The sequence below is a fragment of the Formica exsecta genome, unplaced genomic scaffold (genome assembly GCF_003651465.1).
Source record: "Formica exsecta isolate Colony F162 unplaced genomic scaffold, ASM365146v1 scaffold93, whole genome shotgun sequence".
Classification (NCBI taxonomy): Eukaryota; Metazoa; Arthropoda; class Insecta; order Hymenoptera; family Formicidae; genus Formica; species Formica exsecta.
This window is the reverse complement of record NW_021853696.1, coordinates 16,036-28,123: the sequence shown is the minus strand read 5'-3', so window position 1 is coordinate 28,123 and position 12,088 is coordinate 16,036. Positions and strand designations below refer to the sequence as shown.

Here is a 12,088-nt window from a genome sequence, read left to right as displayed (position 1 = left end):
AGAACGTGAAGAACGTGAATGCACAGTATCCCAAGTCGGTGGGCTCCTTGACGAGAAGGGCTATGGCATTGCTATGAAGAAAAGTATGTCAAAATACATTAAGATACATAGTAGAACGTGAATGCACAGTATCCCAAGTCGGTGGGCTCCTTGACGAGAAGGGCTATGGCATTGCTATGAAGAAAAGTATGTAAGCACTATCAAAATACATTGTATATGTAATATCCGCAACTTCATGTAGTAATAATATAGTCAAATATTGCATATTATTCTTTCTCATCATTTTAAATACTTTTTTTTATATGTTATCTTAATAATATTTGACAAACTCTGAAATCATTGAAATTATCTAAAAGAAAAATAAAACTTTGATAAAAAACTATTATTTGCAATAATATATCATATTGTACCATCGGTTAAAAATATTTTACTAGTTGATACGCGAAATTAAAAATCAGAAGATGATTTGGAAGAAAACCAAAAGATGGATTTAAATTGTATTAATAGAAATATGTTATCTAATTATGGAATAAAAAATACTATAAAAAATAATTCAAAAAAAATTAAAAACTATGATTCATACAAATGGTTCAATAGCAAATCTGACACCACGAACTTCAATTTTAAATTCAGCAAGTTATTCCACTTTTTGATAAAAAAAAAAAGATTGCTTATCTCTTTTAAAAACGTTATACAATTCTATAATATTTATATACTGTAAAATGCACAAAATTATTCTTGTTGATACAACTGAATTCTGTTTTACGATTAAAAAACTTGAAACTGTCATTCTATTTCTGCCATTATTTTATTTAGCAAACAATCGCTTTATCATATAAAATGTTACAGATTCACCATATCGATCCAACTTCAACTCTGCAATTTTAAAACTCTCAGAAAGCGGATCTATATCGGAACTTAAAAAAAAGTGGTGGGAAGAAAAACGGGGCGGCGGCAAATGTAAGGTGAGAGTGGCAGATCAATTATAAAATTTTTATATTATAAAATGCGCATTGCACATCACGTTGTCTTCATTTGCTCAATATGCGTCGCTGTGTAGGAGGATGGTGGAAGTAATTCAGCAGAGGAACTCGGTGTTCCTCACGTAGGAGGCGTATTTTTCGTTCTAAGTATTGGAGTCGTTTTATCGTTTGTGTACACCATTTTCGAGTTACTTTGGGATGTTGCCCAAACGTCCATTCGAGAAAATGTAAGCGAACTATTCTTATTTATAATGTACACAATTCATATCGTTTTTCTTAAAACACGCAACAATTTTGCAAAAATATTAACACACTTTTACTAATTTAGCATAACATAGAATTGCGATAATCAAAATTAATTTGAGTTTAGATCGAGATTGAAATTAAATTGACATACATATAACATTGATACACTATAATCTTAAATTTATCAATTCAATAACTTCTTATCTAGATTATAATTTGCGATTTAAAAGTTTTATAGATTAGAAATTAAGAACAATTAAATAATAAATGTAAAAGTTAATTCTCAACATATTTCTATATGTATCTATCTGTATATTTATTTATCATATATATGATAAATTATTTTGTGTGTGTAGGTGCCATTCAAAGAGGAATTGATGAACGAATTGAAATTTATTATAAAATTCAGTGGATCTAAATCGACGCGAAGAGGAAATGGAGCCTCTAGCAAAAGTGAAAATAACAGCACGAGAGAATGTACACCTCCGTATGGTTTTATACCGACAGTAATAACAACATCACCGACTGATGACAAATAACGATGGGACAAATTTTGAATAAGGTTATCGTTTGCACAAATTTATTGCCCATGCCCATGATGCTCAAGTAAAATTAATACGAGAGTCACATCGTAAGCATTTTAGGGCATTTGCATTGAACAAGAAATCTTAAGAGAAGAAGAATATGATACCTATATGCACACAATATATAATTTTCACAAATAGTAATTGATTTTAAATTGCCATATTCTTTTGCTTCCTGCATCTATTAATCACTGATTGATGATAAGGTTGCAGAATATAAAATGAAAAGAAATAATAGCGACAAATTTTAACATAAATAATAGTTAGCAATATATACTCAATATTATATTAAGTCTTTTCTTCAAGTACACTTTTTCTCGAGCTCCGTGTGTTTGCATTTAAAATAAAATTAATGGAGGCTTGGTTTGATTTAGAAAGAAGAAAGAAAAATTGTAAGAGAAACAGAGTACCATAACTAAAAACTAAGATTGTTATATCAAATATTATTGCAATTTCTACATATACAGCTCGTACCAAACAGATTTATAAAAATATACGACCAAAAATTGATAAAATTAATTCCATACATAAATATATTTTAAATGACAATTGCATAGATTTTTCAAATCTAGACTAACAATTCTAGAAGATATTATAGCGATTCTAAAAAAATTATCACTCGCACATGATCATCTCTACTACGATTACAAATTCACAAAATCGTTACGAAGCGCGGTGTTATCAACGATAAGCGATAATTCCCCTAGGGCGCGTTCCACTTCACGACTGCAACGCTCACGGTATCATTTCATCTTTGTTCTTCACCGAAAGTTAAACAAAGACAGATGATGCTCGCGAGCGTTGCGGTCATTAAGTGGAACGCGCCCCTAATTGAAATAAGCCGCGATGATCATGCGCAAAACAGTAGACGAGAAAATACGGTCCAGTCACCTACTTTTGCAGCTTGCAGTAGTCAAAATAGTCAACCGATGGTTATGGGATAGTATAGCCACTGGCTTCCATAGTGTCGGATGATCCGTAGTATATATACGAGTTCGGCGACACAAAGTGTCTCTTTTAGATTTATAAAAATTTATTAAGAAACCCGGTTTCCCTCGTTCCGATCGTTTATACCAAGTGATCCTAATAATTTGCGATAAACTCAATGAATTGCGGGAGTGATCTTGTATCATCAATTAACCTGAAAAATTGATTCCTATCATAAATATATAATAATATATAATATTATATATAATATTCTTGTTTAAACGTGGATCGAAAATGTGGTAGATCGCGCAAAGCTGTCGCGTGGATCTTTCTAACGTCAACATTACTTTATACTATAAAAATGGTTTGTTTTCTTATGTTGAAGGAAAGGTTTAATGCACTTCTCGCAATGCAATTTTGGCGCCCGCGTTTTGCTTTTGTGTTTTTGGCAATCGGCCACGCAGATGTAGTATAAGGTCTTTTCAAGCTATACAGGATGTATCTGAAATGATGCACTAAACTTTAGGAGCATATTCTAGAGGTCAAAATAAGACATTTTTTCCTATGAACATGGGTACGCAAATGAACCCTCCTCCGAGCTAGAGGCCCCTAAAGTTTGGGGAAAAAATTAAAAATTGACTATATTTCAGAAAAAAAAATTGGCAGAAGATTGAAATTTGGTATAGCCCAGTAAATTATGAAGTAAAGTAAGCCACTAAAATAAAAAAATAAAAACATATTTCACACATTTTCGAATTTTAGCTCGGAGGGGGGTTCATTTGCGGACCAATGTTCATAAGAAAAAAAAAGTCTTATTTTGACCTCTAGAATACGCTCCTAAAGTTTAGTGCATCATTTCAGATACACCCTATATATTAATACGATACAGGAAATGTGTATTGAAAAAAACAAATCCAAAGAAACAAGAAGAAGGATTGATTTTGATGAAACTTTGCAGCTAATAAATGTTATAAAAGCATATTTTCGTTTTTACGGCACTATATAATAATTAAAAATAGGAAATCATCAACACATGATTCTTATAAATACGTTATAATATCTAAAAACTTTTGTATTTCTAAATAATATGCATGATTATTAATTATTGAAGTGTTTTTCTGCTTTATAATTATGTAAATAATAAAAATTTGAAAGATGGGATTATCATGTTAATTACATCTCTGTTTCTATAATGGAACAATTAAAAACTTTGAAATAAAAACAAAATTGACAAAGTTTCTAAAGCGGAAGCTGAAAATGTTAAAATACTCACATGTTTGTATTATTTGAATTATTTAAATAAAAAATGCATGTCGCACATTACATTAAAACATCCAAACCAATTATATTTGAAAAGTCATGAAATCTCTATTAAAAGATGAATCTATGCACTACTGCACAACTCTCAGAGACTGTCAGTGAACCATTCGACAGTTGTTTTCAACAGATAAATTGAGAGAAGCTATTATAGAGTATATTGGGGCACGCAAGGAGGCGAGAAGTGTCTAAATATACCATGACTATATATATATATCAATGTGTTGCATATTAGGTCATATAAATTAGCAGTGCAATGGAGTGCCAATAATAATAAACAAAAGCAAACCTAATTTTAATTGACATTAATTTAAATTACACATGATTGTTTACTTTTAGAAAAATAAAAAACTGTTTAATGCGAATGGTACGTTGTACCATTTATTGCATCTATTGCAGTTGCTGTTAGAATGATTCTCTTTTAGAATGGTCGAGAAATGTTGCTTCTGTACATTACTGCTGCATTTATATCCCATATTTTGGGATTTCCAAGAAGAATTCCTATTGGTAAGCCCATCGTGTATTTTCCATAAGTAACCATAAGTGACAGAAATAAAAAATATCTATAAATTGATCCAATATATCGACGAAAATTGAATAATCGCAGGAGGTATATTCGATAGTGATGAAATGATTCAAAGAGCGTTTAAGATATCAATCAAAGCAGTGAATAAAAATATCACTGTCTCCGAAGATGCTATGGGTGTATTATTAACACCCAAAACCGAAGGAATCAACAAGAATGCCTTCCACGTAGCAAAGATAGGTATATTATTATTTTTTGTGTATTTAAATTAATATAAAATTTCACCTATATACATACATATATATTGTTTTATCTATATAAGTTTTGTCATATACTTATATAGTCTATATATAGCCTATATACAACTTAATTAGCATGATTAATATCGCATATCGCAACATATATACTTCCTACAGTTTTTGTAAAACTATATGCGTTATACGTATAATTAAAAATAAATTTTCACATAAAATATCTTGCGAAATTATATTATGCATTTTTATGGACACTGCGTGCAGCGTGCAAATTGGTAAACAGCGGAATAGCTGGAATATTTGGTCCCCAGAATAAACAGACAGCGAATTACGTTCAAAGTATGTGCGATACCTTGGACATACCTTATATTACCGCCAGATGGGATTCCGAGTCAAAACGTAGCAATGTGATAAATTTGTATCCACATCCTGACATGCTTTCCATGGTACTTGTTTATCTCTGATCACTTATAAATAACTTGAGTCGCACATTCCAGTCAACTTAGTTTTGATTTTTCACCAAAACGTAAAATTAAAGTGTAAAAAGCATTTAAATTTAAATAGAAAAAAACGGTATCTTTTACAAAAAAAATTCTTATGCATTGTCCTAAAAACAAAATGTTCAAATAAATATTTCAATTTAATTGTATTTTGTTCTTGTATTTTTTTGTTTGCAAGCATTTTATTATTGCGTTCAAGATATAACACTTAGTAGTTGCTAATACAAAGACGATTTAACCAAAATCAAAAACAAGAATCAAATTGAAATCTTCGATATTTAATATATTTTAATGATTAAAATCGCGGATAACATTTGTATTAAAATTAATTTCTGACATATATAATTTAGGTTTTTCAGGATCTAATAAAAGAATACAAATGGAAAGAATATGCAATACTTTATGACAACACGGATGGCCTAATTCGCATGAGTCGTCTGCTAAAATTGAATAGCATTTCCACCATGGCGTGCCATTTGGGAAGTGGACCAAATTTTAGGTACGCATGTACAGACCATATAAATAGGTCGTCCCTGGAACAAGCTTGCGTGCATGCACAAGCGACGTTTGTCAAACAAAGTTATTCTGCACCTGTGCCATTAGCTCCACCGTAAACGCCAGAAAATATTGCGATGATTTACGATACGGCTGTTTGAATATGATGCGAACGTCGCTCGCGCAGTCACACGTGTCGCCATTGCCAAGATTTTTTCGAAGAGATACAAGCGCTATTCGAAAATTAACAGGATAATTTACCAGCAGGCAAGCCATAAAAGAAGTAAAAATATCCGATTACAGAAATATCATAATCGATTGTTCGTATGACATTCTTGCGTCCGTTCTCGACCAAGCACTGCAAGTCGGGATACTATCAGAAAAATATAATGTGATCGTTACTTCTTTGGTAAGTTATTTCATCACTTTTTTGATAAGAGAGAAAGAATAACTTAGAAAGATTATATTGTAAATACAAATTCATATAAAAATACATCATTTCTAGATTTAAAATACAAAATACTTTTAATTGTATAATAGCAATCTCCTAAATTTTATCTGATTCAAAAGAGAATATGTGTATTATATATTTCATTATTTATTATCAGGATTTGCAGATTCTGGATTTAGAACCATACCAATATTCCGGAGTGAATATAACGGGCGTTCGTTTAATCAATCCGGAAAGTTCAATTGTTCAACGTACTCTCCAATTTCGGTCCCTTAATTGGAATTTAACGAATGCTTCTCACTTAAAAGTGGAAGCGGCGCTCGCTTACGATGCGGTCCAACTTTTTGCAAAGGGTTATGCGCGATTACGCGACAGCGTTAACGTAAATACTAAGAAGTTATTTTGCAACCGTACGGAAATTTGGGGACATGGTTTCAGCTTGAGTAATTATATACGAAGCGTATGTGTGATTACACTGATGTTTTTAAACGCATGTATAATCGAGCCTAACTTTCCCTAACTTTGCAAAAAAATAAAAGAGGCATATATATGTTTCGAATTAATTTATAAATAATTTTAAAAAATAATACGATTTTACACTTCCAACCATTACACATCATTCCTTAATATATTTTAACCGGAGAAATTTTTGAATTGACACTAGGAGCAAATAAACGGATTGAGCGGGATGATAAAATTTGATACCGCTGGATTCCGGAGCGAATTCCAACTCGACATTGTAAGTCTCAAAAATCAAGGATTGCGAAAGATCGGGAGATGGGAAACGAATGTTGGTATTCAATGGAAGCCGGAACATAGAATTCCTGGAGTGGACGATGAGAAGACTTTACGTGACAAACATTTCCTTGTCCTGATATCGTTAGTATGTTCCAATATAAATATTATTAATAATATCCGTTTCTCGAAATCCTTTAAAATTTTATTAAATTAATTAAATCATCAGGAAAAAATAGATGTAACTTTGAATCTTTTAATTATTAATAAGATAAGACGGAATTATGACATAATTATGTGATAAAGAAATTCAATAATTTGATAAAATATATTTTGATAAAGGAAAATTTTAAATTAAAATAAAATATAACGTATATGTGTGCATAAATAATATAATTTTAAACTATAGAAAACTGATAAAAATAATGATACACAATCAAATAATATAATAAAACAAAATAATACAATTATTAATTTTAATAAAAGTATTTTTTAAATGATTTCTTTTTGTGGAGAAAATATTATCGCAACTAAAAAACAATCACATAATTATCTATGTTATTACACACGCATTTTCATTGTATATATATTTTAATATATATATTATCGTTGAAATATAATATCCAATTTAATATACGAAAGACAATTTAAAAAAAAAAGAGATGTTCCTGATTAGACTAAAATAAATTCCAGACAGACCCATATGGAATGCTTAAAGAATCAGCCAATGTGACAATGGGAAACGATCGATACGAAGGCTTTGGGATCGATATAATTCACGAGATGAGCAAGATATTGGCATTTAATTACACCTTTGAAGTTCAGGCTGATAACGTTTATGGATCGCTTAATGAAAAAACCGGTCAGTGGAACGGCATGCTAGGAAGAATAATCGCTGGCGTAAGTCGATGGGGCATTCTTTCACGTTTTGATCCCATAAACGGCACAAGCGCGTGATAAACTTGACCGACTTTCGTTCGCGAGTAGTGCTGCTACCTTTCATCGTGCGCACGATGCAAGGGAAACGCTTTGTATCTTCTTTCATCGATAAAGCAGCTACCTCTGTATTTCTCTAATAAGATATTTTTCAGTGATTTTAAAAACTCTTTAAAATAAATCATCATCACAAATCATATACATTTTAACACATTGTCAAAAAAATTGTTGATTTATATTTTTTCTTATTCTCCATTTGACTACATATAAAATAAAATAGCTATATGATATGATCAATGCAAAAATAAATAAACTGAAATTATATTTCGCATACTAAATAAAAGAACCACAGACTTCTATATTATATCTAGATTGTTAACAGCGATATGACAGGCAGCCATTTACAATCAGGCAGAATATAACCAGGTTGTCAATCGATACTTATTTTTGAAGGAAAAGCTGCAATATTTAATATAATTTTTATATTAAATATATACATATCATTTATATTAATATTGCAGAGCTTTTCCTTCAAAAATAAGTATCAATTGACAATCTGGTTATATTTTGCCCAATTGTAAATGGCTGCTGGCTTCACCTGTCACATCACTGTTAGCATCAGTCTAGTATAAACATAGAAGTCTGTGAAAAAAACATAATAAATTTTTTCTTTTGATTTTGAAGACAGCGGATTTAGCGATCACAGATCTGACGATCACGGCGGAAAGACAGAACGCTGTAGATTTTACGAGTCCGTTTATGAATTTAGGTAAAACATGATTTATATTGACAATGTGAAATCAACAAGTATAAAGCATAAATTGAGCTTTCAAAATCCAGTTACGCCTCGATCAAATAATATTTCTTTTAGGTATAAGTATCCTTTATAGAAAACCAACGAGTGCTCCTCCGAGCTTACTGTCTTTCCTGGGACCGTTCTCGAAAGACGTGTGGGTGCATTTGATCGCAGCTTACATCGTCGTGTCAATGTTATTATTCGTGATCGGGAAACTCTGTCCCATCGAATGGACAAACCCGTATCCTTGCATCAAAAAGCCGGAAGTATTGGAAACGCCTTTCACTCCTCTGGACACTCCGTTCCTCGTGATCGGAGCCTTACTGAAGTCTCCCACCGGATTGGCACCCGCGTGAGTTGATCTTCGCTTCGTAAAGTTCATCAAAATGTTCGCAGAGCATAATTTCGAGATATTTCTCTTATGTGGAATCAAACTCTTATTGAGCGCATAATAAAGCTTTATATCGTTGCAGATTTTTGTATGTGTTGCATAGAGCTTGTTGCACTGCGTACAATTAATAATTACAGTCGAATTCGCATAGATTTTCTATGAACGGGCGAAAAACATCATAGAATTTAAACCGCTTAGGAAATAATACAAATCTTATTCCGCGTAATTATTCTGCAATTTTTAATATTACGATTTAAAAAATTACGATATATTATACTATATAACACATTATTCTATTTTATTATCTTAATTATGATTTAATTTAAGTGATGATTCTCCTATAATCTAAAGACTTTTATGACAATTGCATTAGATATTATATTATATTACTCAAAAATGCTATTTGATGTAAAACAAAACAATATAATATATTTCAGAGGAATTTCAACAAGAACCTTAGCTATTGCGTGGTGGTTTTTCACTTTGATCATTACATCGACGTATACCGCCAATCTGGCGGCCGCGTTATCCACGAAATCCGTTATGTGGCCCTTCGAGACGGCGGAAGAATTGGCTGCTCAGCAGAAAATTAAATACGGCGCGAAAAAAGGTGGATCGACGCTCTCATTCTTCAAGGTGAGTGACACGATTCGCAAAAGGGGCATAGAGATAGTTATCGATCGTTACCAGCGGATATTGGCTGACGATGACATTTCGCGTTATTATTTATGAAAGCGTCTAGGCTTGGAACGATCGATCTCGTTTTGCAGGATTCCTCGCATAAATCCTACAAGACTATGTTTAATTACATGATGGCTCATGCTGACGAGGTGCTTATGGGAACGAACGAAGAGGGCGTGTGGAAGGTGCAACAAGAGAATTATGCATATCTCATGGAGTCTTCGTCAATTGAGTATATTAAGCAGAGAAAGTGTAACGTAACGGGGGTCGGTGGACTTTTAGATGCCAAGAACTACGGGATAGCAATGAGAAAAGGTCGGTGGTTCGATTTTATATAATTTATATAATACCCGTATAGTAATAATTGAGACAGAATATTATAGATACACATATTGCTTTGTTACACGTCACACCAATTCGGTTGTGTTATCTCAGATTCGATGAAACAATTAAAACGATTTAATTCTTATTTTTAATCAAATAAAACGTCTTTCGATGACAGATGCACCTTATCACGCGGATCTCAGTGGTGCTATATTAAAGCTGAGCGAAAACGGCATGATCAACGAGCTGTATGATAAATGGTGGAAACAGAAACGTGGCGGCGATGAATGTAAAGTATGAGACGTCTATGTTTTTGCGTTATGTTTCTGACTTCATTTATTTCATAGCAAAAGTAAAATTACATGGATGATGTTAAACATCGCGCGTAATTTTTAAAACGTGTCTTATCTCATAAATAGTTGCGTGATTAATAGTATGTCAATTATTTAAAAGCTTTATATAATAATACAAAATACTTTCACTTATAAAAAAATCTAATACGCAGGCTTCTAATTTATCTCACAATCAGACAGAATCTCTGCAGACAAATTAAGAAGTAAATGTACAGTCTGCGCGAATGCCTTAATTCCGCTAAGCCAGAACATTTCTTTATTTCTGATTTTTATTTTCTCTCTATCTTTATTTTTCCGATCTTATTCACAAATCTTTTCTTTTATTTTTGATTTTTATTTTCTTTCTATCTCTATTTTCCGATCTTATTCACGAACCATTCGCTTTCTGTGAACTGTTTTGCAAATATTAATTAAAGCCAAACTCTCGCGATTTAGCTGCTGCGGTTTTTTTCAAGTGCTGTTATTTTCAAAAAAGACATAAAGTCACTTAAAATTCAAGAATACTTTTTCTTTAACACTCGATTATTCACTCGTCTAATTATTAATTTTTTATTTTTTTATTTCATTTATTTGATCACACGGATAGATAAAAAGCACAGATAAAGTATTTCACCTTACTTGGCTGCATTTATAGTTTGAGCTAACTCAAACTTTACCGATTTAGTCTGTACGTATAGAGATGACATGGCGGTTCTGGCGTGTTCGACGTATAAGCGAGAAAGCCAGAGTTAAAGTAAGAGTGAGCCAAAGTATAGTTACTTCAAGATTTAGGAAGAAAATTACTGGATAAATTTTAAACTATTACGACGCAACTTGGAGAGGAACTTATATTCAGTTTTCGAAAACTTCAATTCACGTCACTCTATCTAAGCGTTAAACCACGCTTTTTAAATATTAATTAATAATCATTTGTCAATGATATTTTAAAAAATTCTCAATGTTAAAAATTTAATTTTTATAGGAAAAGGTACAAGTCAAAGTGGAAGCCTTAAATTTTGACGATGTCAAGGGAGTATTTTTAATTATGATAAGCGGCATTATATTGTCATGGCTTCTTGCGGGATGGACATTTTTTTGGAACATTCGAAATCTTGCAATCGAATATAACGTAATAACATGTTTAATAATTCAAATGCCGTATATTTCCTACAAAATTATATTTATAGTATCATATAAATTGCATGTTTCATATTACAGGTATCTTACAGAAATCAGTTCATAGAAGAATTAAAATTCTTAGCTAAGTGCAGTAACAAGAAGATCATCAAAAGAAGAAAAACATCCCTTGAGACGATTAAAAGCAATAGCACTGATTCCTAATAAACATACATGTTACATCTGTAGCAAGTCTTACATGTAAAAAAGAAGATTAAATTCAATTAAAAGGTTAAATGAGCAAGAGTTGTTTCAATTATAGCATTATTTATAATAGATGATGATGTCGATTTAATGAAACTAAGGCAAAGTAGCGAAAGATCTTCGAGAAAATCTCACGCAAATTCTACAAACTCGTTCTAATGATTACCATCCTGGCTTAGCGCCAGGATAGAATATCGCAGGAAATAAACGCTTCGCAATAAACGCTTCTC

At 31.8% G+C, this 12,088-nt stretch overlaps 2 protein-coding genes across 4 annotated transcripts in view; both read left to right on the top strand.

Annotated features, from left to right (window-relative positions):
• Positions 1-1,954, top strand: part of LOC115245227 (glutamate receptor ionotropic, kainate 2) — a 160,312-nt gene extending 158,358 nt beyond the window's left edge. The window contains exons 29-32 of the mRNA XM_029823445.1: positions 104-186; positions 850-965; positions 1,061-1,210; positions 1,586-1,954. Coding sequence (XP_029679305.1) covers positions 104-186; positions 850-965; positions 1,061-1,210; positions 1,586-1,768 — 532 coding nt within the window. The 3' untranslated portion in view covers positions 1,769-1,954. The remainder of the gene's footprint in view (positions 1-103; positions 187-849; positions 966-1,060; positions 1,211-1,585) is intronic.
• A 1,034-nt stretch (positions 1,955-2,988) lies between these two features.
• LOC115245226 (glutamate receptor ionotropic, kainate 2-like) lies at positions 2,989-11,857 on the top strand. 3 transcript variants are annotated; one of them, XM_029823442.1, is made up of 16 exons: positions 2,989-3,104; positions 4,483-4,564; positions 4,665-4,823; positions 5,102-5,283; positions 5,688-5,836; positions 6,100-6,241; positions 6,441-6,743; positions 6,948-7,166; positions 7,712-7,918; positions 8,639-8,723; positions 8,826-9,102; positions 9,579-9,777; positions 9,912-10,137; positions 10,325-10,440; positions 11,461-11,607; positions 11,697-11,857. In XM_029823442.1, exons 1-16 carry the CDS (start codon positions 3,102-3,104, stop codon positions 11,817-11,819), a joined length of 2,619 nt encoding a protein of 872 aa, XP_029679302.1. In that variant the 5' UTR covers positions 2,989-3,101; the 3' UTR covers positions 11,820-11,857. The 3 variants fall into 3 exon arrangements, with proteins under 3 accessions (XP_029679302.1, XP_029679303.1, XP_029679304.1); XM_029823443.1 differs by having other exon boundaries at positions 2,991-3,104; positions 4,397-4,564; positions 6,097-6,241; XM_029823444.1 differs by lacking the exons at positions 2,989-3,104; positions 4,483-4,564; positions 5,102-5,283 and having other exon boundaries at positions 4,727-4,823; positions 6,097-6,241.
• Positions 11,858-12,088: the final 231 nt, after the last annotated feature.